The sequence below is a fragment of the Babesia bovis genome, chromosome 3 (genome assembly GCF_000165395.2).
Source record: "Babesia bovis T2Bo chromosome 3, whole genome shotgun sequence".
Classification (NCBI taxonomy): domain Eukaryota; phylum Apicomplexa; class Aconoidasida; order Piroplasmida; family Babesiidae; genus Babesia; species Babesia bovis.
The window spans coordinates 1,961,231-1,986,540 of record NC_010575.1 but is presented as its reverse complement, the minus strand read 5'-3'; the positions used below and the strand labels follow the sequence as shown (position 1 = coordinate 1,986,540).

At 44.2% G+C, this 25,310-nt stretch overlaps 13 protein-coding genes across 14 annotated transcripts; 6 read left to right on the top strand and 7 right to left on the bottom strand.

Moving 5' to 3' along the window:
- Nucleotides 1-200: 200 nt before the first annotated feature.
- On the bottom strand, nt 201-1,171 carry BBOV_III009200 (20S proteasome A-type and B-type family protein). The gene is made up of 5 exons (XM_001611995.1): nt 996-1,171; nt 871-958; nt 745-834; nt 560-709; nt 201-524 (listed from the first exon to the last, which is right to left on the bottom strand). The coding sequence occupies exons 1-5, from the start codon at nt 1,163-1,165 to the stop codon at nt 312-314; spliced, it is 711 nt and encodes a 236-aa protein (XP_001612045.1). The 5' UTR covers nt 1,166-1,171; the 3' UTR covers nt 201-311.
- Nucleotides 1,172-1,259: 88 nt separating this feature from the next.
- On the top strand, nt 1,260-2,221 carry BBOV_III009190 (20S proteasome A-type and B-type family protein). Its single transcript, XM_001611994.2, has one exon. It carries the CDS (start codon nt 1,430-1,432, stop codon nt 2,201-2,203), a length of 774 nt encoding a protein of 257 aa, XP_001612044.1. The 5' UTR covers nt 1,260-1,429; the 3' UTR covers nt 2,204-2,221.
- Nucleotides 2,222-2,262: 41 nt separating this feature from the next.
- On the bottom strand, nt 2,263-3,198 carry BBOV_III009180 (Reactive mitochondrial oxygen species modulator 1 family protein). Its single transcript, XM_051767261.1, has 6 exons — nt 3,118-3,198; nt 2,796-2,905; nt 2,685-2,762; nt 2,620-2,650; nt 2,471-2,585; nt 2,263-2,436 (listed from the first exon to the last, which is right to left on the bottom strand). Exons 1-6 carry the CDS (start codon nt 3,120-3,122, stop codon nt 2,287-2,289), a joined length of 489 nt encoding a protein of 162 aa, XP_051623523.1. The 5' UTR covers nt 3,123-3,198; the 3' UTR covers nt 2,263-2,286.
- Nucleotides 3,199-3,320: 122 nt separating this feature from the next.
- Nucleotides 3,321-6,216, top strand: BBOV_III009170 (putative integral membrane protein). Its single transcript, XM_051767084.1, has 2 exons — nt 3,321-6,070; nt 6,104-6,216. Exons 1-2 carry the CDS (start codon nt 3,349-3,351, stop codon nt 6,181-6,183), a joined length of 2,802 nt encoding a protein of 933 aa, XP_051623522.1. The 5' UTR covers nt 3,321-3,348; the 3' UTR covers nt 6,184-6,216.
- Nucleotides 6,217-6,617: 401 nt separating this feature from the next.
- Nucleotides 6,618-7,820, top strand: BBOV_III009160 (putative ER lumen protein-retaining receptor). The gene has a single exon (XM_001611991.2). The coding sequence runs from the start codon at nt 6,800-6,802 to the stop codon at nt 7,469-7,471; it is 672 nt and encodes a 223-aa protein (XP_001612041.1). The 5' UTR covers nt 6,618-6,799; the 3' UTR covers nt 7,472-7,820.
- On the bottom strand, nt 7,479-8,734 carry BBOV_III009150 (Transcription factor Tfb4 family protein). The gene is made up of 8 exons (XM_051767081.1): nt 8,484-8,734; nt 8,262-8,449; nt 8,098-8,228; nt 8,025-8,063; nt 7,873-7,989; nt 7,680-7,815; nt 7,586-7,643; nt 7,479-7,550 (listed from the first exon to the last, which is right to left on the bottom strand). Exons 1-8 carry the CDS (start codon nt 8,726-8,728, stop codon nt 7,484-7,486), a joined length of 981 nt encoding a protein of 326 aa, XP_051623521.1. The 5' UTR covers nt 8,729-8,734; the 3' UTR covers nt 7,479-7,483.
- A 22-nt stretch (nt 8,735-8,756) lies between these two features.
- BBOV_III009140 (Zn-finger in Ran binding protein and others family protein) lies at nt 8,757-11,417 on the bottom strand. The gene is made up of 3 exons (XM_001611989.2): nt 10,843-11,417; nt 9,838-10,805; nt 8,757-9,746 (listed from the first exon to the last, which is right to left on the bottom strand). Exons 1-3 carry the CDS (start codon nt 11,396-11,398, stop codon nt 8,814-8,816), a joined length of 2,457 nt encoding a protein of 818 aa, XP_001612039.1. The 5' UTR covers nt 11,399-11,417; the 3' UTR covers nt 8,757-8,813.
- A 130-nt stretch (nt 11,418-11,547) lies between these two features.
- Nucleotides 11,548-13,509, top strand: BBOV_III009130 (DEAD/DEAH box helicase family protein). Its single transcript, XM_001611988.2, has 5 exons — nt 11,548-12,059; nt 12,124-12,605; nt 12,640-12,900; nt 12,936-12,989; nt 13,023-13,509. The coding sequence occupies exons 1-5, from the start codon at nt 11,795-11,797 to the stop codon at nt 13,488-13,490; spliced, it is 1,530 nt and encodes a 509-aa protein (XP_001612038.1). The 5' UTR covers nt 11,548-11,794; the 3' UTR covers nt 13,491-13,509.
- Nucleotides 13,510-13,588: 79 nt separating this feature from the next.
- On the bottom strand, nt 13,589-15,199 carry BBOV_III009120 (protein kinase domain containing protein). The gene is made up of 7 exons (XM_001611987.2): nt 15,006-15,199; nt 14,774-14,971; nt 14,630-14,739; nt 14,504-14,595; nt 14,177-14,470; nt 13,878-14,142; nt 13,589-13,843 (listed from the first exon to the last, which is right to left on the bottom strand). Exons 1-7 carry the CDS (start codon nt 15,175-15,177, stop codon nt 13,595-13,597), a joined length of 1,380 nt encoding a protein of 459 aa, XP_001612037.2. The 5' UTR covers nt 15,178-15,199; the 3' UTR covers nt 13,589-13,594.
- A 101-nt stretch (nt 15,200-15,300) lies between these two features.
- On the top strand, nt 15,301-16,094 carry BBOV_III009110 (putative integral membrane protein). 2 transcript variants are annotated; one of them, XM_051767333.1, is made up of 3 exons: nt 15,543-15,651; nt 15,679-15,879; nt 15,913-16,094. In XM_051767333.1, exons 1-3 carry the CDS (start codon nt 15,564-15,566, stop codon nt 16,062-16,064), a joined length of 441 nt encoding a protein of 146 aa, XP_051623520.1. In that variant the 5' UTR covers nt 15,543-15,563; the 3' UTR covers nt 16,065-16,094. The 2 variants fall into 2 exon arrangements, with proteins under 2 accessions (XP_001612036.2, XP_051623520.1); XM_001611986.2 differs by having other exon boundaries at nt 15,301-15,879.
- On the bottom strand, nt 16,089-17,113 carry BBOV_III009100 (uncharacterized protein). Its single transcript, XM_001611985.2, has 5 exons — nt 16,977-17,113; nt 16,841-16,940; nt 16,762-16,806; nt 16,668-16,728; nt 16,089-16,633 (listed from the first exon to the last, which is right to left on the bottom strand). The coding sequence occupies exons 1-5, from the start codon at nt 17,081-17,083 to the stop codon at nt 16,104-16,106; spliced, it is 843 nt and encodes a 280-aa protein (XP_001612035.1). The 5' UTR covers nt 17,084-17,113; the 3' UTR covers nt 16,089-16,103.
- A 91-nt stretch (nt 17,114-17,204) lies between these two features.
- On the top strand, nt 17,205-17,905 carry BBOV_III009090 (uncharacterized protein). Its single transcript, XM_001611984.2, has 6 exons — nt 17,205-17,311; nt 17,407-17,469; nt 17,507-17,546; nt 17,581-17,680; nt 17,754-17,793; nt 17,828-17,905. The coding sequence occupies exons 1-6, from the start codon at nt 17,207-17,209 to the stop codon at nt 17,879-17,881; spliced, it is 402 nt and encodes a 133-aa protein (XP_001612034.1). The 5' UTR covers nt 17,205-17,206; the 3' UTR covers nt 17,882-17,905.
- Nucleotides 17,906-17,967: 62 nt separating this feature from the next.
- BBOV_III009080 (DNA polymerase B exonuclease domain family protein) lies at nt 17,968-25,215 on the bottom strand. The gene is made up of 7 exons (XM_001611983.2): nt 20,078-25,215; nt 19,862-20,042; nt 19,344-19,826; nt 19,107-19,310; nt 18,925-19,073; nt 18,295-18,891; nt 17,968-18,260 (listed from the first exon to the last, which is right to left on the bottom strand). Exons 1-7 carry the CDS (start codon nt 25,210-25,212, stop codon nt 17,969-17,971), a joined length of 7,041 nt encoding a protein of 2,346 aa, XP_001612033.1. The 5' UTR covers nt 25,213-25,215; the 3' UTR covers nt 17,968.
- Nucleotides 25,216-25,310: the final 95 nt, after the last annotated feature.

Sequence of the window (25,310 nt, the reverse complement as noted above, 5' to 3'; positions counted from 1 at the left end):
CACGCTTAATAATATTGCGTGTCATTATTAGGTTCTGTGTTCAGTTTACGTGTGATTCATGCATTAGTACTTGATAGACCGATGCAAAGGTTCACAAAGCTATAGAATAACTAGGGCATGTTATTGATGACAACAATATCTCTATTTGTGCAGCACCCGTTGCTCACAGAGCATTGTTAACTAACCACGTAATTACGTACTTATTACATTATATGGAGCGTTAGTTTGCTGTTGATGAGTTCACGAAAGCGGCTTAATGCATGTCCAACCAATATCAGTTGAGACACCAAGTAGTGATAGAAAAGACGTAATCACTGAGCAGCTTTAGCTTCGTTAATATTCTTGAGAACATGTGAAATTGCCTCTTCATCGAGTATTTGCAATCCCGTTGGTCCTAGTATCGCAACTTCTATGTTCTTGGCTGACACTTCCATGACCTCTACGAGTGCCTTGATGGATAGCGTTACGCTTTCTTCCACGTTCATACCCTCTTTATAATTGATCTCTAAAAACTCTTGCGCGCTCTGTCCAAGTGTTATAATGCGTTGCTGCAACTAACCTTTGACCCTCTTCCGATAGACTGTGCCTTCCACGAGGAATGTATTCCCGAGGGCTCAGTTTGGTATAGACCAGGTTTGCCATTGGAGTCATATCCAATTATTAGCAGCGCCACTCCGAATAAGCGTACTCCGCCTCTATGTGTGTATTTCTGCAAATATTTGATGTCTAGCACATACTGTCTACCTGTTGGAGTCTTGCGATGTACTTTGCAATATATCCCACTGACGCCACCTCGTCAGCGTTTAGACGATACCTCTGACATTCAAGTCTTGTCTGTATGTTTTGTGTGTTAAGTATCTAAACAGTTACCTTATTGATGAGTACTCTTGCGTCTGCGTTAAGTCCTGCGAAGGCTACTGCCATATTATCATCTAGCTGTAATATTTTTTTGGAGCTTCTGCAGCATGTTTGTGGATATCTGGAATCGCCATTACCTTGGAATTTGCAATTTGGTTGTAGTCTTGCGTTCAGCTGCTAGGACTACATTATCTACACCCTTGACGCCAACTACACAACCGCCCTTCTTTACCGTTTCCATGGCATACTCCACTTGCATCAAGTGCCCATCAGGGCTAAATACAGTAATAGCGCGATCGTAACTCATCTTGTTTAAGTTTAATGTAATGAGTCCATAATCCTATTGACGCGTTGGGGGGGTGTAGTCCCTAGACGTGACTTATGTTTTCAGTGTGTTTGTGGTTACGTAATATTTTTACAGTGCAACCTTGAGTGTATAAATGCTCTGATCGCATTTGGTCTGGTACCAGCTAATATCGCTGGCCGGGCTACATTTTAGACGTGCTATAATTGGTATGCACGTTAGGGGTTAATACGTTATTTGAGGTATACTAGTGAGCTATATTCTATAATGTCGCGTCGTTACGATACTAAGACTACTACCTTTTCTCAGGAGGGTCGTTTGTATCAGGTGGAGTACGCATTAGAGGCCATTAACAATGCGAATTTGACTGTTGGTTTGTTGTGTGACCTCGGTGTAGTATTGGCTGCTGATAAACCAATCAGTACTCCACTACTAGACCCTGGTAAGATAAATGAGAAGTTGTACAAGTTGGATTCTCACATGTTTTGTGCTGTTGCTGGTTTGACTGCTGATGCCACTGTATTGATAAACACTTGCAAGCTGTATGCTCAGAGGCACAGGTACGCTTACGGCGAGCCTCAGGATGTTGAGCAGCATGTTGTACAGATATGTAATTTGAAGCAGAGTTACACTCAATTTGGTGGTTTACGTCCATTTGGCGTTAGCTTTTTATTTGCTGGTTGGGACAGTCATTTAGGTTTTCAGCTTTATCACACTGATCCCTCTGGTAACTATTCTGGTTGGAAGGCTACTGCCATAGGTCACAACAGTCAGCCAGCTCAATCCATGTTACGTCAGGAGTGGAAGGAAGGTATGAACCTTGATGAGGCCTTATATTTGGCCGTTAAGGTGCTTACTAAATCTATGGACTCTACTATGCCAAAAGCTGACAAGATTGAGGTTGGTATGTTATGGCGCGGTCCTAATGGCGACGGCGAGCCTACAGTTGAGATGGTTTCGGAGTCTCGCGTTGCTGAGATACTATCTAAGTTGACTGATGAAGCAGCTGCCAAGGCTGTTGAGTCAGGCCACTCGATATGATATCGTAACATTTTCATTAACCAATAGGTTTTTTATGCATATTAGCTTTTATATAGTCACATGAGGCCCCAAGTATGGTAGTCTTAGCAGCGTACTACCATACCACATCCTAGAAAGAAGCCGAAGCTGATAGCTCCTCCGATAACTGATATTGGCAGTACCATTAGGTTTCTGTGTCTCATAGAGGTGTATACACCGGTGATTCCACCGAAAATACCACCCACGGCACCTCCCTGCGTATAGTTACTCTGGCATACATAAACATACCATTTTGAATCCCATTTTCACACTTGCCCAGCAGTTGCGTGCTCTAGGGTTTGATAATATATTATTCAGGAATCCATGTCCTTTTGATGTGGTATCGTCATATGTTTCAGAGAGTCTAATGGTAATGTAGCATACCCATTGAAACCTACGTATATGCTGAATAATCTGCATTACTGTAGTCTGCATCATTTGAATTATCAGATTGGGTCCATACCTGTGACCTTTGGAGGTGCTGAGAAACCTTTGAACTCCTCATTCTTGTTGGCACTCAACTTAACACCTCGTGGCGCTCCTAAAAGGATAAAGAATCATCCACCAAACTTACTTGGCGGTGGTACAAAGGCACCACCAGCTGGTGGTGGTGGCACTTTATCATCATACTTTGAGGTCATTGGTGGCACTGTTGTTGTACCCGATCCTCCGCTGATATATTGCCTGTACTGAGTAAGCGGTTTGCATGGTATAGGTCAGTCAGGGTTATAGACACATCATCGCAGTAACCAGGAGAGTAGAATCCTGGAATTACAAGCCATTCTATGGAATCACAAAACACAGAATGTAAACCAAACAGGTATAACAACTCTGGTGATGTCTAGAATATGGTTCACAAAGGAATGCATTACAGTTCTGTGTTTCATTACACCTACCACATGTTGAATATTGATGTGTACCTAAATCCTTAATGGGTGTAAAGTAGATAAGATGCTATTTCATATATAGATTCTCTGGTATATATATTCGAAGGCGATTTGCTGTGATCTATCTGGGTAAAATGTTTGGGAAAGTTGCCGCACAACGTCAAGGTACGGCACAACTGATGTTGTTATAAAAGTTACACATCAAGATTTAAATACTTATATCTTATCAATGATGTCAATATGTTGCGTAGTTCCTGGTTAATGTGGTCCCCTAAGTTAATATTGATCCGTCTTCATTTACCTTTTGAGTTGAGTAAGGTGTGGACTGTATTTCCTAGTTTACGTGCTATTCGTTACTTCTGTCGTTTACTTACCCATGAGTTCTTAATAGCTACTTTAGGTGCTATTATTTTATGGGTATTGCTTTACTATGAGCTATTTTACGTGGCATTAGTCTGTCCTTACTACACTGGTGATGAACTATCACCTTATTTGAATCAATTTCACACTGTTGGCAGGACTTACCGGCCTACTATATATCTATTTCCTGCAAAATTGCAATGGTTGTATTTGAACACATTTTGTAAACTGTTACGCTGTTACAACTACGTATTAATATCGGCATCGACTGCCGGTACTGACATATGTTCTAGGTTAAAGAATATCTACGGAAAATCTGTTTTATGGATATTGAATTCATTTTTATATCGACATTTATTTCGCGGTCAGGCTAGGGTAACAATCCGTGAATTCGTTGAAGGTAATAACGGCTCACTTGTTGTTTTGGATTATTACCTTCCCAAATGGTTGGGTTCATATTGTCCCAAATGTGGCAAGTACCGTGATGAAAACGTTAATCCACCTAAGGAGCGGTTTGGTCTTACTAAATCGCAACTCCCTGAGGACTCCCAGCCATCTAAATCACGTGTTCCGGCTACCAACGGCGACAAGCCACCTGCAAACCGCATAAGTGACATTTGCAATCTCGTGAGTCGCAAGTTTGTGGATATTGACAGCGACATCCGAGTGGTTAAATCGGCTCTAGACAAGGAAGTAACCGACGAACCAAGTCCGAGGCCAAATCCCACTACGGAGCCGAAGTTCATTAACACTGACCCTCTACCTCGTAAGATCCTACGTGGTGTAATTGCTATAGTTGGCGACCTCAATGTAGCATACAGTATATGCAATCAGGACTTTAACTGCCGGTGTGGAGTAATCACAGTGGATATTGACGATCATCGTTGCGGTGGTTGCGAATCAACGTTTCTGGATAACTCTTTAGGTCTCAATTCAGTTCCCGCTAGCATACCTACAGTTCGGTACTTTATTAACGATGCCTTGGAACAGGGTTTCGCATGTGTCCAAGTTCATTTGAATGTTAATTTGGGTATGGCTGGTGAAGCATTTCCTTCATGGCCTGGATTACGCAGTTTCCCTATAACTCTATATAGTGACGTCCGCTTGGACCTTGACCACGCATTGAAACACATTGGGGTCCGTTATCCTAACTTACCCTTAAGTTGCGTTGGTGTGGGATACGGCGGCAACGTATTGATGGAGTACCTGGCACTAGGTTGTGCCAACAAGTCGTTGCTCACTTCTCTGGACAGCTCAACTAGCAGTTTGAATGATATACAGCGCAATGCAATATTTCCGGGTCGTCGTGTATCGTCACGTACTGATGATAAGAACGAATCCACAGATACTGACGACAACTCCAGTCGTAGCGATTCCATGTTAAGGTCCCGTGCTGTGAAAGTTTTAAACGAGAAGAAGCCGTTACAGCAGCATGGAAATAAGGCAGAACGTACCACAACTAAGGTTACTAAAGTTATCCCGCCAGTTCCTAGTATGAACGATGCTAATTACGAGCCGTTTATGTACCTTAACAAGGTTATGCGTGAGATTAACATGACGCCTGGTCATAAGATTGCTCCACGTTCATCTGGTGGTAACATCATAGTTCAGCCTAAGGACGACCACTTTCACGTTCCCGAGGAATCTGAGGAATGCACTTACGAGACTACTATGGTATATCCTCCTCCAACTCCCGTAGAGACTGTCTTCGACACGAAGCGAATCTCTTCAGTGGTATGTATCAATTTAAATTTATGCACCCGTGGCAATGTATATTACAAAAACGGCCCTACACGCGATGTTCCTAATTCCAGCTGCTACGTTCGTTATTGTCATGACACTTTGCGGGACCACTTGATTGCCATGATCCGTGAGGTCCACTGTACAAAGCGTCGGGACAAGCGTAGTAAGATATGTCAACGTTACAAGTGCTGCCACTACACTAGGAGATTGTATAGTCGTTCCATATCGCAACGTTTTTGGCACACTATTGCCTCGACTACTGATGGCTTCAGACGTTATTTCCGTGGTCACAGCATTGATGAGTTATTGCTCTGTCTCCACCGTGAGTATCGCAATTCACATCGTGAGATGACTAAACGTGGTTCTCGTGAGTATGTTAACTATGGCAATCATGTGTTCAATCGATTTGGTGCAAGGACTAGTCCCGGCTTTAAACTATGTGCCTTAATGACGCTACGCTATGTTTACAGCAACGTGGGTCATGACGGCCGCAACCGTATAGAGACTATATCCGGTGAGCCGAAGTACAATCTAGTGAACAAGAAAGTTGACATGGATTTGCGACTGGGTCATGGCCATTTACATAAAAGCATGCGGAGGATACTCAACAGTGGCACCAATCGATCTCAGGACGGGCGTATATGCCGTTATATAGGTGAATTGATAAATCGTGAGTATATCAACAACGCGGTAAACATACGTCGTAACTTCGAGACTATATCCGTGCCAACATTACTGCTATCATCACTGGACAATTCAGTATTCGGCCACGAAGATGTTGACATATTTGACGTCATAAAGAACCCTAACATCGTCCATTACTTGTCTAATAGTGGTGGATACTCCACATTTCTGTCAGGTAAGTGTACTTCACGTTATATATACCCTTCAGGCATATATCCCGTACCGTGGTTCAGCGTACCGGTACTGGAATTTATCGATGAAATGTTTAACCGTCGTGCTTTGATGTAAACTCCTTGAAATAGCTAGCGCAAAACATCGCATACACGTTGACATAATGTTCCGGTGTATTTATGACATTAGTCCCTTAAGGTACCAATGTGATTCCACATGGACAGTGATGGCATCGTGGACACACATGGGACTACCAAGCAATAGAGCATAGTTTCGGTTATGTTATAACCTCTAGGTGATATTACTAGAGTTACTTTATATAGAGGCTCCTTGGAAAATACCACCGCTGTACATCCATGGCACACACTTTATGACCTGCTAAGTGAGACATTCCGTACGTAACATTGCTGCCGTCCAAAAGCCCAGTAATGTGTATCGTTACCATCATAGAGCGCGTATTTTGGGGAACGGTGTTGAGTAATATTGCTCTCAACAGTGTGCCCCTTTCATGGGGGTCGTGACGAAAGTGACCACACCAAGCGTTCGCCAGCAGTTAGCAGCGCCTCGTCGTTACGTGTGCGAAAAGGCTCTGTGAAAGAATCCAGGGCTATTTAAGCAATTTTCGTGGTTACGTATACAGGTTTTATTTCCATCCTTTCGCGGGATACTCGACCTCTTCATCTTGAGGAGCGTCCTTCTTGTTTATTTCTAGTATTCCGTTTATGTAGGCGCGATGTCTATGAACGCATTTCGTCTTGCGGGTGACTTCTGTCACCTTGCGAGTTTGGTAATTCTCATCCTTAAGTTGAAGTTGTCTAAGAACTGTTTAGGTATATCATGCCGGATGCAGGAGCTTTACTTCCTCGTTTTTGCTTTCCGGTACCTCGATTTATTTGTTTACTACATCAGTCTTTACAATACTGTTATGAAGTTGTTATTCTTGTTGACTACGGCTTATACTATATATCTAATTCGGTTCTGTCCACCTATCTCTCAGACTTACAACCGCAAGATTGATCGCTTTCCTTATGAGAAGTACCTTTTGGCACCCGTCATCCTATTGACTATGTTTACTACCAGCCGGTACACATTTTTGGATATAACATGGACTTTTTCTATTTGGTTGGAGAGTGTTGCCATATTGCCGCAGTTGACTATGCTTTATCAGCAACGTGAGGTGGAGAACATCACTTCCCACTATGTGGCTACTATGGGTTTATATCGTGCTCTATATCTTTTGAATTGGGTATATCGCTATTTGGCTGAGACACCTCCATACATTTGTGGCATTTGCTGGGTTGCTGGTATTGTACAAACTATGTTGTACGCTGATTTCTTCTACTACTTTGCTAAGTCTAAGTGGTACGGCAAGCGTTTGGTATTGCCTTTTACTGGTGATGTATAGATTTAATCGATGTCAATATGTCGAGAGGTCGGCGTCTGTTGCCGACTTATTCTTGACTAATGGCCTTGACAGCCGTGAGCTGCGTTATATCTATACGCGCTGGAATAGACCTACTTGCACACCAGGCAGAATACTCGATACCTTCCTTTATCGTCTTTTTCGGAGCAATGCACTGCGGTGTATCTGGTAGGTTTTGCATCGAACTAACCGGCAAAGCAGCATGGGCATAGGAATGCAATGTCCACTGTTCTGTAATGGCAGTAACATACTGCTCTATTGCTGAAATCGAACGGCAGTTGTGTTGACAGCTGTTCTGATATATCCACTGAAGGCAGGAACCAAAACTGTTTCAATGTTTAAAAATTTATAGTGTAATTAGGTATATATACTTCCACGCTTACCATCAGTAGTTGTAGGATGCACTGCTCGTGGTTCAGGTTACTATCTTCCTTTTCCAGAACCTTTGACAGGTTGATATACTTGGCGTTTGTGACGTCACACAACTGCTCGAGAATCCTCTGTAGCACTTCTAATGCAATATTGCACAACTTACCGTCGATCGTTTAAGGGCGCAAGTGTTAATGGTAATGCCCTGTGCATATTCATTGTGGTCTAGTGTAACCTACCGACTTTAGAGCGGTAAAGGCAACATTCATCAAAGCGATGTACTGCGATTGGTAGGCATTGGTTTCGGAAGTATCGATAAAGATAATCCGGCGTCCCAGGCCACTAGAAGTCTGTTGGAGTCGGTTGAGATCTATGTATTATAGTGTACCAATGAACAACCTACACAGCAGACCCATTGACAAGGCTGTTGTCAGTTGTGGGTCACCTTTTGATGACCATGTGCCTATGAAATCTAACATAGCATTCCATACACCCAGGGTACATGCATCTGACTTGCTTTCTGCTGAATCTCGACGCACAAAGCATGATGGCAGCCAGTCGACGTTAGGTATACCCTCATACAAAATGCGACTGTAAACATGAGTAATACTACATCCTCACTTACGTCCCTGATGCATGTGTTCCGATAATACAGCACCTATTGCTGGATGACATAAAGGCATAGGTTTTAATAAATCTATGCAGTAGGTTGAATAGCGATGGCAACTGCAATTTAACTTCACCTTTATTAGGTGACCCTGACCATGCAGTTGGTGTAAGATCAATCACTATTACAAGTGCATTTTCGACATTAGACACTGCATCTTTAGACGCTGGCGTCGCAACGCCTCTGGCATTGAAGCTATCCATGGGACAGGGTATTACATTATACACATCATATAGAATCACACTTTATATACATACCAGGATTATACGATACAATATATGTGTGATACTAGGTGTCCATTAACACCTGGTGGTAACGCGACCTGCGTTCATGCAACTCGAGTCGAGTCTGGTCGTTGAATACCCTGAGACACTGTAGGCACACTATAACACTTCGCACATCGATCTTTGTTGGAGTAAGTACTGGCTGTGCCATTTTGTCATCCACTTTATCGTTGTCTTCTAGCTCCATGTCACATTCATCATCAGATTGATTACCGAGGTCAAATGTTTGCGCAATGTCAATGCGCGGTTTCGGTGGCGCATTAGTGGTAACTACACTTGGTTCCATAACTGATTTGGTAGCCTCCTTACCATCGGCAGTATCTCCAACTTTCTTATTGGTCATCTGCGCTGCTTTGAGCGCCGCTGCCAGCAACCCCTGGAGCTGAGATCCTTGCTGTGTACTATCTGGTTCTGGTTTTAATATTCCTTTATCCGACAACACCAGTGCCTGCAGCGTATCGTCCCAATGGTAGCGTTCGCTACGTACTGATATGTAGTTATTCGTATTGGCGTCGAAGTATATCCCAAGGACTCCATCGTACAGGTATCCTGACACCTCATCAAAATACATCCTAGAGGCATCAGGCTTTCCTCCTGGGGATAGTATAACCTTCTCTTGCCACGAGTCCAGGTACTTCCTGGCTCCAGGGGGCATGCTTGACGATTGACATATCTGCTCCAGGGCACTGACATTACTAGTTCTTATCTTGCATGTTTTAGTTTCTTTGTTACCCGTTTTATTTGGTGCAGTGAACTCAGTTACTAGGTTAACTGCATAAGTCTCACTGTCGTACTCATAGATAACCCGAAGGGTATTAGTTTTCAAATTCTTCATTAGATTATCCGCTATCTGCTTTTCAAGTGATTTCACAGGCTCTAGTCGCAGGTAAGATCCCTGGAAAGGCAGTATCGAGCAGCAGGCATTTCCTAGGGACTCCTGGAAGGCAGTCACTGGTGATACGGAGTCAAAGTGGAAGAACATAAACCCGCGCACAGATTTGTGTTGTGTGTCTATAATATAGGTACACCGTTGTAAATGTGCTGCGCCCCTGTGGTACCGCAGTGCAAACCTGAAGCAGTAGCGCAGCAGGATCGGCATCCAGTGGTATGCCCTTAAGTACTACCCAGGAGGATACATCCGAGACGTTGGTATGGATAGGCAATGTCTTGTCAGTTGACGATATATCCACTAGCAGCTTCTGCTTCTGCAAAACCTCGTCGGGTGGTCGCTCCGACTCACATGTGAAGCACTGCGATCGCCTTGCATAATTAATAAATCTGCATACTGGGCATATCCAATCATGGGCCGACTGCCTTCGCTTTAATATAGCATCATATTCCTGGTAATCCTCATAGGTCAAACTGGACTCTATGGTCTTAACATCGGAATTAACTTCGAGGGTATCATATTCCACGTAGTACTCCTCGTTGTTTATTGTTAACTTCCTACTTGATACGCATTCCATAAACCGCGCTGCGTTTTCAGGTGATGGGAAGGTCACCACGGCATAACGCTCTACGGCAGGCCCTATACCGATAGATTTCAGTATACTCGATTCTCCAACGGGCCCATAATGGCCCTCCGTAGTGCGCAGTGTGACATTATTCGGCGCGGAAGTGCCACGCTCTATACACAGCCCTGAAACGACATTGTCTACGTCGTCAACCGATACAGTCGTGGCCAGGTTACGCACTAATACCGTAGCACTATTTTCTCGCTCTTCGACCTCGTTATCACTTGAATGGCGATATCTATCTTTTCTTTGGTATGAATTAGTTTCATCCATTTTCCATGGTTTCTGTTTCTGGTATCGTGGTTGCATATACCATTCTGTTTTCTTTATAGGTTCTTCTACAGGACTCTCAGCACTCTGGTTTCGTGTCTCACGGGTATTAACATTTTCCCGCTCGTATTCCATTAGTCTATTTAGATGCTCAACAGCTTCTTTATTCTTGTAATCAAACTCAACGGGTTCTTCATTCTTAACTCGAGAGTCTGTGACATTTTAGTGGAATGAGATATGGCAAGATACCTCTTGATTTGTGAGCGTTTGCAGCTTCACTGGAATGATCTTGAGACTTTAGTTCAGCTCTTTTATGCTCAGTATCTTCCCTTTGGACAGACTTCAGTTCTGTAGTTACATAACTTGTATCACCTCCAGTCCTAGTTTTATTATGCTGATACTCAGTATGGTTCCCCGAATATTCATCGGGCTCCCTCGATCTGCTTCTGTCATAATCACGGTAGGTGTACTCCTCTCTTCGACGGTTGTATTCCCTTGGTCCGCGACCAGTTGATTCCCTACGCCAATCCCCTGCAGAGTGGTACCCACGACTATCGTGGTCAGGTCTATCATACTGAGCTCGACGTTTATTATTGTAATGTGGTCTATCTAAAGGGGAATCACGCGGTAGTTGATAATCTGCAAAGCGATCTTGATCACCAGATCGATTTCTGGTGTTATCATCATTATATCGATACTGCGATCCATAATCCCTGCTTGATTCACGAGGATATCCACTGTCATAGCTGTCTTCATGGTAACTCCTACGTGAAGCGCGCTCATCATAGCGACGCCATGAGCACATCTTCTTTATTGTCTATGTAGTACAACAGTTTAAGTGATGAGAGTAGTATAATAGCCGTTGTGAAGTAGAGATAGTTGTAATTACACTCCAAATGGTCCCCCATCGTATTGACCTTAGACCACTTCTACCGTCGCGCAACAACCAACAACACTTAATGTGTCGACATCCAGGTTACAGACGTTGTTATAACGGATCCAAAGATTTTTTACGTACTTTTTGTTGTCGTAACCAACGTCGTGGATGTAATAGCTACACATCGGATTGATATATATCACCGTGGTTTTTGACGTACAGAAGGTGCCAATTTATCGTTTACACAGTGGGATAGTAAGGTGTCTAGTGTTGAAGGGCACTGAATTGAGTCATTAGGTGCTTATAAAATTCAAGTTCCATACCATGGCTAAGGTGGACAAGGATACGGAGGTTGTTGAGGAAGAGCCCGAAAGCAAGGCTACTTCCAGTCCAGATACCACCAATTCTACACATTTAACTCCTAAAAAGCGTGACTATTTCACTGATATATATTTCAAGGACTTAGATTTATCAGAACCCTTGATAAATGGTTTGACTGAGCTTAACTTTGAGCGTACTACTGAGATACAGGCCAAATGCATTCCACATCTGCTACAAGGCAAGGATGTTTTAGGGAAGGCTCATACAGGTATGTAATTAGTATATTGTGTAGAACAACGTGTCTAGCAAATGGTTAATACACTTCGCTACAGGTTCCGGTAAGACCCTGGCATTTTTAGTACCACTCGCGGAGGTACTGTTCCAAGTCAAGTTCATGCCGAGGAATGGTACTGGCGGTTTAATCATATCACCCACTCGTGAACTGAGTGAGCAAACTTTTGCCGTTGCTAAGGATGTGCTAAAATATTTACCTCAGACCATAGGCTTGGTCATGGGTGGTACTAATCGCAGGGGTGAGGCTGAGCGACTCAGTCGCGGCATCAATATCCTAATCGCTACACCAGGTCGTTTACTGGACCATATGCAGAATACGAAGGGATTCCTATATAAAAATCTATTGGTCCTGATTATAGATGAAGCAGATCGCATTCTAGAGATAGGTTTCGAGGAGGAAATGAACCAGATTATCAAGTTGTTACCCAAAAAACGTCAGACATGTCTATTTTCCGCTACTCACACATCAAAGGTGGAGGACATGGTGCGGTTATCCATGACCAATCCCGTATTTGTCCAGGTATGTGTACAGTATGTTGCTCTAATGACTACAGGCATGTTCCAAGGATGTAGCTACGGTTGCTACCCTTGAGCAGGGATATGTCGTATGCGAGGCGGAGAATCGCTTTATGTTACTCTTTTCATTCCTTAAGCGCCACCTGGATAAAAAGATTATGGTCTTCTTCAGTAGTGGCAACTCGGTTAAATTCCACGATGCACTATTGAATTATATTGACATTGCAGTTAAGTCGATCTACGGCAAGAAGCAGCAAAACAAGCGCTCTAGTGCATACTACTCATTTTGCAATGCCAAGGTGGGTTGTTGTAGTCCTGATAAATCATTCTGTAGACTGGTATACTACTGTGTACCGACGTAGCAGCTAGGGGTTGGGACATTCCAAAGGTGGGTAATATCAATGGTTCATATATCCTACAGGTTGACTGGATTGTACAATATGATCCACCATCTGACCCGCGTGATTACATTCACCGTGTTGGAAGGACTGCCAGGGGTGCTGATGGAGAAGGGCGTGCTATAATGTTCCTTATGCCGGAGGAACTTGGGTTCCTGCACTACCTTAAGGAGCTGAAGGTACCACTCAGCAAGTATGAATTCGAGCTCAACAAAATCGCTAAAGTCCAGGTGCAGCTAGAGAAGCTCGTGGAGAAGAACTTTTACCTCAACCGTGCTTCCAGGGAGGCCTATAGATCATATCTTCAGGCCTACCTGTCACACAGCCTGAAGGACATTTTCAACGTCCACTCGCTGGATCTAATCAGAGTAGCCAAATCATTTGGTTTCTCTAATCCCCCTAAGGTTGACTTGAACATCAAGATAACAGATCGAAAGAAGCGTCCCCGGGAGCATTCTAGTACTAGTAACCAGCGCCATCGCAGTAACTAAATGTTAAATCGTCTTTTATATTACTGAATAAGGTCTCCTGTTTTCGGTGATTATGTGCCCTATTAAGTGTGATTACATTATGCCTACAAGGCAATGCTACGTGATCACAGTGTTGCCAATTGTAAGTTATGCTTAATCGCTTCTCTAATGCGGATGCCCTCGTCAAATGCCGGCATCAGGGCTCCGGAGCCTATGTGTATGTCGAGTATATGGAATCTGTACTTCATTTTATAAATCTGCATTAAGTATGTGGGTGGGATTCCTTTTGAGGGCTCAATATCCCTTCTGCAGTATATCCTAAAGCAGGGTACAAAGAGCCACTTGTAGCCCATATCCTGCAACGTGGTGGTTACCTATAGAATATGGATGCATAAACACGTCACCTACCAATTTTATACATTGCAGTTCGGAAGTGAACCCGGGGATCCCAATAGACCACCTTGGTATGAATGAGTTGCACCGCAACGACACCAATTTAGCTGTATCCGTATCCTTGTCATGCGGTTTCTCCATTGGTACTACTCCAAAGCCACCTCGGGAAGTACCCAGAACACCTGGGAAAACAAGTTGTGGATCGCTGAAGCCATTGATATACGCTTCAGTGTTTAGGCTGACATGATCGTAGTTACACCCAATGAACCAAGGGTGTGACCTGATGGCAGTGAAACACAGTGTAACAAACTTACAGCAACTCGCGCATGGTAATCCTGGAGGCTGGATTTACATCTAACATGCGCTGCAAGAGCCACCTTGCATCTTTGGATAAATGGCTTGGTAAGTGGAACTTCCCTTGCTTGATGGTTAGGAACAAAACAGACATTTCGTCGTTATCAAACGGGAGGCATTCACACAAGAGGACGTACAAAACAATTCCGCAGGACCAAATGTCAATTTCCGGACCGGAATAGCTTTTACCGCAAATAACCTCTGGCGACGCATAGTTTGGGGACCCGCATGGTGTACGTAGGCATTCACCCTCCCTGCGAAATGGGTACAACAACATTGCAACATACCTCAGGAAATTCGACAGTCCAAAATCACCTAATTTTAAATTCATATCTTTATCCAATATGATATTCTCTGGCTTAATATCACGGTGGCATACCTTTAGGGTATATATTACTTTACACTGTGCTTACCATCTTGCTGTGGCAGAAGTCTACTGCTGCCAGTAGCTGCCGCATCAAATGGATTACTTGGGTCTCCGTCATCCTCACATGTTGCGATATGTAGTCGAAAAGCTCACGTCCTGAACTATCTAGGTTCCATTCAAGCAAACCTACCATCGACATATTCCATAACAATGAACAGCGTCGAAGGCGTATCAATAACTTCGTAGACATAAATTACATTTGGGTGCCGCAAATTCGACATTGCACGAATTTCTCGTCCTAATCGACTTAAACACGCCGTTGACATGTTATGGTCCTTGTGGATGATCTTGATTGCTACCTTCTGGCCGGTTTCACAGTGGATGGCAACTAATATTTATGAAACATACACACCTTAACCTACGTTTAACCTTGCCAAAGGAACCCACTCCAAGTGTCCCTAACAACGCGTAATCCTTTATCATGTGTATCCCATCTTTGCAATTATCGAACAGTAGCTTAACGTTTGGGGAGTGCTCCCTGTTAGACTCTCCAAGATCAACGGGTTCGATATTGGTTTCCACCTGGTCCTCCATTATACCAACAAGTCCTATTTCAGAATTATATGCCCAGTGTGTACTCGTTCCGGGTTATACAAGGGATAACACATAGATGGGGGATGACCACCAGGTATTAATCATGTGTAGTCCAGATACTTTCTGTATGTACTACATATATTTCATATAAAATGCGTTTAGTGTCACCGCTAATAAGCGGTATGTCTAGAGTCCGAGGACATACTGTTTCATCGTTAATAAATTCCTACTACCAAAGCCCAGTAGTAACAAGACATGTATATAGATTCAGTAATCCTGAATCACGTAGTACACCATCTGAACCAAAGACAGTGGATCTACGCAATCTTGAATCTCTGAATCCATCACTCCATATTGCGCGTGACAATAGTCACATCTACCATGGAATGAACGATTCCAGGACAAAGCTCTCTCTAAATGGATCTTGTAACCCATGTTATGGACACATCACTGGAATATGGTTGCCTTCCAGGCGTTTTTCAACGCAATCTGGTAAACAAGACTCGGGGTCAATCGAGCAAGACAAGGAGTTCATTGAATGGAAAAGTCGAGTTATAGGAGCCCAGCCCAGGGTTAACCTTAAAGTGGGACCCTATAAAAGGGGGAAGTGGTTTGTAAGCTACAAGGATGATCCCGGGAGCTTCATTACTAATATACTTATATTGCTAGTCACTGGGTACTCCATATTCACCATGCTGCCGGGTATGTGGTTCAGGTTTATATGACACATATTAGGGGAATCAATGAGTGTAAGGCGCCAGCGCAAGCTGCGGCAGTTATTGCTGGACAACGCACAGATGACGGAGGCTGACTTGAACTTCATAGAGAATTACGAGCTGCCTGCGGAGTTTGAGACTCAAGAGACCCCCGAGGAAACTGAAGTGTAACCATGTGGAGTCCTTAAGACATATCGCAACAATATTTAATTATAGAGGTACCATGGTACCAGTTTCGTCAATGGCACCGCTCATAGAGCTTGGATGCTGAGTAGCACCCATATGTGGCCTTTTGGACTTTACCAAAAGGTCACTCTGTGATATGCGTCTAGGCCACTTCAGGTTGCATAGACGTTCATATTCCATTTTTTCCTTGATACTGTAACCATGGAAAGATGCGATAGGCGGGCATATACCGTCGTAACTGGCAGGTGCGATGCAAACGGTCCCAGTTAACTTGGTCCACTCCAAAGGACATGTAGCACTCTCATCTATGGGAGGGTCATTGACACACGGCCAGCTGACGTGGCATCTGATGGCGTATTGGATCCTTGCAGGCTCATCCATATAGCTGAAATCCTTCCTCTTCTCACAAGGACCTTGGTAATCCACGGGTGCAACGCAAATAGAAGCTTCGTTGTCAAGTAACCACCCATTAGGACATGGCCTATTATAGTTTCTTCTACACTGACCGGTGTACCAGTAACGTTTCAAATGCTCTGATGCTATCTCAACAATGTCTAGGGAATGTTATGTTCACTGAAAGTCACGTACCTAAATCCTCTATGGCACTGCGTTCAAACTTCTTGTACTCCTCCTTCCCCTCTTCCATGGCCTGGAAGAGTTAGAACTACTACTGAGAACCAACCTCATTCAGTGCATTTTTGTATAATCGTTCAAACTTGCGTGGTTTCTGTAAAATGTGTACATTACTCATGGATACATACCTCTTCTACAGGGGTTTCCCTGTCCTTATCATCTGAACTTTCATCTTCTTCATTGGATTCAATTACTTCATCAACTTGCTCAGACAGTTCCTTTACATCGCTAGGTGGCAATTATATGGTTACACTCTTGACCTACGATGTGATAGCCTCAGCTGGAGTCTCGGGCTCCGGGTCGTTATTCACACAGTTAACGGTAGAACAGCACACATAGGCGATGCCTACGGCCAATGCATATATCCGCATATCCGTAGACACTGGGTTTATAGTGAATCCATATCTAACTCCAGGGTAATTTACCTTGATGTCGTTACACACAGGGTATGGGGACGTAAAACTTAATAATTACTTTACACATTATATTATAACATGGATTTAATGCAGCTATGTAATGCTATAATACTGTCCACGGCAGTTTGTGTTGGCTCAGCTCACGGACTTGCCACCAAGAACAAGCTAACACCTTTTGGCCCGGTATGTGTACACATTCTAGATTAGTGACTTTATTGTACACTTCGTTAGTTCCATGGCGCTGTGATTACCATTTTGCTTTTATAACAACTGCACAGAGCATGCGGAACTCCGTTATGAGTGGTATCCAGGACACTGCGGATTTCGCTATAAAGATACATGTAAGTTTTTTCAGGTACAAGAGTAATCCCCTTGTAGCCACCTGAGCAAGATGTAGACGAAACACTTCGGTCGTTAGGTAATGATTAATTGCGTTGAATCATTCCCTCTAGATGGCATAATGATGATGGAAGACGCTGAACGCCGTGCTTCCAACGAAGACTTTGTTGATGCCGAGCAGCGACTGCTGTCACTGCATAAAGCAAAGATAAGGTAGGTGGCACATGGGTGATATTTGTACTCATTGGAGAATATTGTCCCATACCGTCATCTTCACTATGTTCAGGGAAATTGTAGCTGCTGCTATGGAGCCCATTCACGCCATGGTAGGTTATGTGACTGTTGCATAACACTATTCAGTTTCCAATGGACTACCAAGCGCTGATGGAGGGGCACGGTAGCACAGAACTGTGACTCCATTATATATCGCATTCATATCGCCATTTAAAGGAACTGTATTCCTAATATCTAACTTCATTAAATGAGTTATGCGTGGCAGCATTACCACATGTCGTTATACGCTAGAAGTACCTCCTGGAGATGCAACATATCGGCGGCTTTAGCCAGCTGTGACATTACGCTGAAACTGTCATGCCACCGTTGATCAATGAGCCGCGGCACAAACTGGCCTCCACAGGTACACATCCGAGATAAGTGCAGCTGCTTAATCGACTTGCAGTCACGACAAACGAGATCCTGGGACTGATACGCACAGAATAGATTTTCCAAAAACCGGATTAGAGACACCTCGACGTCACGGTTATCCAAACGTGATGAGCATAGCTCACATCGCCTATGTAGTGTATATTGTACATAGAGAGACCTACCAGTAATGATCGACTTCACCAGATTCAAGCTCATCGGATATAAATGTGGATACCACTTCCAAGTTGAAAACCATGGAACAATGACGGCAGCATACCGAAGAAAGCTCTAAGCGCTGTATTGGCGGGTACCACTCGCCAACTGAATATTCACTATCACCCGCAAGGGTGAACATCAAGAAGCGCTTTTCGTCGAAAGCAGTTACCTTGGACAAGTCATTCCAATCTACTGCCCGGTCTATGCGCAGGACGTGGGATACCATTTTAACAGTTTCCAGGCGCCATGTACTGGAATTTGCTATAGTACTACCAGGTAACTTAGGGAACTCCAGACGACCGAAGGTACCCTGGCTGTCGAATGTAGTCAAGAAGCTATCGTCATCCTCGAGGAGCTCGTACATCTTGGAGAAGAAGGAGCCCGGTTGCAGCCAGTCCCTGACCACGTGGCACTCTAATTGCTTCTTTAGTTCCGAGTTGTCACGATCCAGTAGTTCCACGGGCTCAGAGGTTATAGTGCCGGAGTTGTCATCATCCATGTCGTAGTCATAGAATTCAGATAACGTTTTCCATAACGGGTCCAAGGCCACCGTCTTGAAGAAGCTGTAGCATGTATTACGTACACATATAACCCACTATCGCATAAACATCTCAACAGCACCGGGTAGGTACTCAAGTGCACGTAGACTCTCAGTGCAGTTCTCGTAGGTTGCGTCAACGTAATTCTTGTACCGAATGTAGCAATCAGTGGATAGCTGTATCTGAGCGACGTACTCCTCATCGATCTACAGGATATTACACTACGCAATAATACCTACATAAAATGGGATATTCCTGAAGCGCGAATCACTCTTGCCCATGGCTTCCAAGGCAACGTGGACTTTATGACGACCCTTGGTAACCGACAGCACATCGGCATCAACTACTACATAGGTCTGTGTTACATACACAGTACGTAGGTGGTGCCGAGATTCAATGTAGTTCAGAAATGAACTGATGTACTGCTGAGTACATCTCAGTGCCTGAAATATATAGATTTACTGGTTACAACCTACCCTTGAATATAAACCGGGGTCATATAGTACACTGCGCGGGTCACTTAACCAAGGCCTTATAAAAGCACACAAATTGATTAAACGCTGGAAAGTGCCGTATTCAACCTGTTCATAGAGGCCATTGGAGAGCTTGATTAAGTTGTCTAACATTGATCCGAGGACACAGAATGCCAGTGGGTGGAACTCAGATGCATGAGCCATACGGAATTCATGCTGCAGTTCCTCAGGACGTGCGTCGATGCCAGCTTTCTTAAGATCACATCCAGCAACCAAGGAGACGTCAGAGACCCTGGATTCAAACATGATAGCGTTATACATCATGGAGTGGTTAAATCCGATTTTAGCTCCATAGCCACGGTATATGCCATTAGAGGACATGGTAAAGCTGCATTCCTGGGATGTGATGTCGTATTCCATAGCGAGTAAATCGTTGCCATGCTGTATACCAAGGTCACAGCCAGCTTCACCAGTGCCCCAAAGAAGCTATATATATTGTTATTATATCTACTAAAACCTACTGCTGATGATGATCTTAGGGCCCGGGCGTACATCACATCCATGAGATATTTATTGCAATCTACAGTTGTCATAGAGATGATATTACCCAGTGGTAATGAAGCTATCCTGGAGAGTGACATTTTATATTCCAGTTCCATACGATGTTGATAGAGCAGATTCAGAGAAGCATTTATCGAGGCGCTGTAAATCAATGATCTTGACTGTACCTGACCTACCTAATGTAGCCATTGGTTGGCAATAAGTGAAGGTTGCCGCTGAGGTCATTGTCCCAATGAACAGGTATCCTCTGACCCAGGGCCCATTCACCAATATCGCGTTTCTCAAGTGTTGAGTAGGCAAAGACTATATACTTACGCTGCGATGACTGGGGGTAGAGTGACCTCATGTAGGTATCCAGTGAACGTAAAGCATTACGACATCCGACATGAGCCGTGGAGCTGAATTCAAAATGACGTTCGTACCCCTGACCAAAGCAATCTGGAAATCTATCTGGATTGCGATAATGCTCGTGTTTAATGCTCTCGTGCCTGTCGTATCTAGCACCCTGCTTCTCAGTGGCGGATTTAAGTCCTAGGTCAAAGTCAGCGTCCGCCCTAGGGAAATTGGACGTGCTGCCACCAACAAATATGTGATTTGTGTATTTGCTGCCCTTGTGGTACACAGCAGCAAATACACGATTACGACGTGTACCCTCCGGGTTCATACCGTGGAATATATGGAGAAATACTATCTCGACGTCATCGAGGTATCGCATTTCAACAGTTTGGATAGATGTCACACCCTGCAGCGCCCTGGATTTAAACATTCCAGTGCCGCTGATAGCCGCTGCAGCCTCAGTGCACTGTACGTGGATGACATTACCCAGCCTAGTGGCAAAGTCAAATTCTATAGGTACCTGTGACTCATATACCCCTAATAACGTCTTGTGGAATATGGACCCCAAAGTGTTCCTTACATGCGATAGAAAGTAGGATTCACGCATCTCTAGCTCAAACATGCTTTTCTGTGTAGCTCCACGAGGTAGGATATAGCGTTCAGTAACTGGACGAACTGTAATGTTCTCATTGGATTGCGCCTCCCATTCCTTTAGGCAGTTAATATATATAACCCGCCACAACTCAACGCGGAAATTGGCAAATATAGGTTTGTTGTGCACCGATATCACGCAGTTCATGATGCCGGGGTTATGGACATCAAGTTCGCAGCTATAGAGGTGCCAACGCTCAGTCATTAGCATATAGAGCACCGATATGTCGACGTGTTCACCGCCAGAGACGGTGCCCTTCAAACCTGATTCTAGCATGCCCCTCTTGATGTCTACATATATACGGTTGTCCACGTCCTTCTGGAGTTTCTTGCGATGCCTCTGGAAGTCCTTGGCCAGTATTATCCACTGCTTCTTTAGTTCCTGGATCCAGGATTTCGGGGTTGTGGGCTGTGTATTTGCGATGCTGGAGTCACAGGTAACCATAGGGTTTACCTTTGATTTATCTAGAGTACCACCGGGCAGCTTTAGTGGTTCCTTTTTAGGCTTTATGCCGACAGTGAAAAATGATGTAATATCTTTCTGGCGAGTGTCGGTTGCCTCCTTGCGCTTCTTTAGCCAAGGAGGCAACTGGATCATGGGCAATGGGTTGTCCAGACCCTGGAGAACAGCGGGAATGCAGACTAGTTTCAACATCTGGGTGTCCAGCTTCTCACGGTAATAGTCCCAATCCAGTATATCGCGAACACCGGAGTTCAACGCTGTGCTTAGTTGGATTTTCAGCCAGCGGGCAAGACACTGGGCGCGTAAACCAGGTTCTACCATGAAAGATTGTATGGGAATGGCCCGAGCTGTACGAGGGGCCTCAGATGGATGTGAAACGAGTAAAAATGACATACATAAATTGCCGTCATTTATATAGGAATCGTCCTTGAATAACTCAGCTAACCTCTTGGCAGTAGTGATGCCGAAGCATTTGGAATTGGGCTGCTTAGATACAGGTTGCTTGACAGTTTTCCTGGCAACCAATAGATCGAACATATCATCGTCGTCCATGTTGGTGGCATGCATATCAAGTGAAGTGCGATAGCCAAGACCTATGCTGGCAGCATGCCTGTAGGCATCCTCCTTAGTAACACCCAAGAGATATTTAGGGAATATCTCTTCCTGTAGTAACTGGATCATACGCATCTCACCACGACGCTTTATCTCAAAGCCCTTGAGCTCCACTATCTGCTTGTTGTGGTTAAATACGACATATCGCTTCTTGAGTAAGTCCTCTGATTTCTCTGATGCTGGTAAGAACATTGCATGCCATGGGCCATCAAGTTCAAATAATATTTCATTACGTCGGACCCTACGGTATTTCCCTATATCCTCCATCTCGAGGTACTGGTCATTGGTCCACTGGCGTTCGATTAGCCTGTTCAGGACCGTAGTCATGTACTCTAGCTCCAAGGTTTTATTGGAGCCCTTGCACTTGAGGTCAACCACAGCAGGGAATATATCAGGTAACATACACCAAATACCATCAGTGTCAAGCTCAATTGGTATGCCCACATCTCGGATTAACTTGTGAGCGGCATCGATGATCTCAGCACCGGCGTAAGTTACAATCGCTCCCATCTCCATGCTGTACCAACGGGAACCACCACGCTTGACGTAGCCATAGAAACTATTGAGGATGCATTTGTGCGCGAGTTGTAATGAGTCACTGACTAAAATACGATCGCGCATTTCCTTAATCTCGACGCTATGACCAACGGGATTTTTTAGCAGCTCCTTAAGACCGTTCTCAGCTTCCTTCTTTAGTCTTTTATAAACATAACGCTTGTCGCGGAATTTCTGCACGGTAAAAAGGTAAAATGGATTCTCACGCTGACATACAATGCTTTCCACGTCAAGCTCACGGGTGACTTTCATCTTGTTGAATACCTTCTGGGAGTATGATTTAATTACCTTCTGTAACTCAGAGGCCTGTTCGCGCTCAGTTAGCTGCTTCCATGTCCTCATTTTAACACGGGGGTACTCCGGCTCCAAGGAGTCTGACTCGTCACTGGATGCGTCAGAGTCTCTGTTGGTCTGATCGCGAGTGCTGTACTGGACAGTGCCCCTGTAAGTCCTGGATTCAAGATCTTTCATTAGTGGTAAAATGTGATTACGGTCAACAGGTGATATTTCCAACTTTTGCTTCCACTGCATCCGCTTTTGGCAGACATTGGATTCACTGTAGTAGGAGCACTTCTGGCAGAATTCCTCAGTGACCACCGCAGTAGGTTGGAGACGTTGTGATATAATGATATTGGGATACATGGCACCGACGTCAAGGTGATATATCCTTGGGAATGTGTTAATAACTGGTTGATCACGTAGTTTAACGAGTCGCTCGCGTATAGTGGTGTATACTTCGTCGAAGTTTTCGAAATTACTGAAACGTCGACGTAGCCATTCGGGTGCTAACGATGTAAAGTCTGCGCTGGTCGTGTCCGGTGGCTCGCCAGTTCCTTTATCAACACCATTTCCATCTGCCCAGGCATTCAGGCACTGGTCTAAATCATCAATGAGTTCTTGGTATGCTGATGACTTCAGCTCAAAGCGTTCCTTAAGGTCGTCACGAAATAAACCACAACGTAAACTGGCAACACGAGCGCCAATGTAGGAATTGTCATATATCAAGTGGTGCTTGGAAGTCACTGGATCCTTAAAATAACGAATGCCAGATTGCTTGTGTTTATTAGGGAATAGTACCTGGTTGGAATAGGCCTCGGCCATTAGTAAGCTTTCACAGAGGGTACCACTACCCTGACGTAAAACGTCATTGGGCTGTAATGGTACAATATAGCATAACGCAAATATAAAGCTGTGGATGTATTTCATGTAGAGGTAATATGTCGCCACAGCGTCAGAGACACTGTATACAGCCAATGTCTGTGGGTCGTTGCGAGCACAAGGTACCATCTCCTCAGGATCCAATTCCGTGGGATTGTACTTTAACTTTATCTTGCAGACCTGCTTCAGTGTCCTGGAACCAAAAGGTAAATATGAATCACGCTCAACCCAGCGATAACAATCCATGTTAATCATAGCATTGCCAGTGATTATATCCGAGCCCGTCATGTACATACCAAGGGACTTGTCCATTGAAAGACCATTTATCTCAGCACGGCGTCGTACATACGGGAAGTCGAAGACGTCGCCATTGTATGTCACTATAATATGAGGTGCGAGTGAAACCACAAGTTTAAAGAATCTCTGCAGCAATTCCTTCTCGCCGGGTTCATTGTAAACACGGAATGCACCTGCACCAGACATTTCATCACAAGGATGGTAGCGAAATTCAGATATATCACGAGCCACTACAGACCTGTTCACTATTAAGTAGCCCTGACCGTTGAACATAGCGGAGATAAGTATAATCTCGTCAGTCTCCATGTCAGGGAATTTCAACGGTGCCTTGTAACATTCAATATCCCAAGCAAATACATTCAAAGGCGGCATCGTACTCTTATCGAGTGCCTTGAAGTCAACGCCGTGATGGGTCCTTTCGACGTCATACCAAGTACCACAACGGATACCCAAGTCAATGCAAACACGAGTTATATATTTCACATCGTGCTCGTAAATATCACCGAGGTGCTGTACAATCTGTTGACTTCTGTCGACTGCATCCTCGGGATATTGTGTCTCAGTACCTCGAGGTGAATTGCCATGGTCAGCACGATGTACAGTGTCGATGTCATCATTGACGTACTGAGTATTTAAGCTAGTTAAACCCTGCGGTAACGATGTGTTGTAAGACTCCAATACATTGTCTTCATTATGTTTGTCCTTGGTGCGACGAAGGTTCTGTAGCACGGATCGAGCACGTTCAAGCTGGTCAATAGTATTGAAGCTAGCCTTGATCAGGTGACGTGTGGCATGTATGGGTTTCCCGGTTAGTGGGTCCAAGCGTTCTATATGGTTCGGTAGACTCAGATCCACACGAGTGCAGTGTTCCAAAAGAGTAGGACCAACACCCTTACTGGCGAACTTCTGATTCAAGAAGTCAATTAACTGGTCAACTACAGAAGAATCCAGAACTGAAATGTAAAAATAAGGTGCATATAACACTGTTGTGTGCCACTCGGTACAGTCTTCACTAACGAAATAAACGGATAAAGCAGTGCGAGACACTTTATCAGAGTCACTGGTAGTACTCTTCAAGGTAGAGCCTGCTACACGACCTGAACCGGTGTTGATATCTGATAATCGGCCTGACTGAGTCACACATACACTATTGGGGACCGTACAAGGTACTACATTGTACAGGAATCCAGATCGCATGCCCAGAGTGGACCACCGCGGTGACCGGTGAACGCGGTCCATGACTGGAGCATAATATATGTACCAATCACATCATAGAAATATGAACTATAGATACTGCGATATACACATTCTATGGATAGATGTATTGTGTACCATAG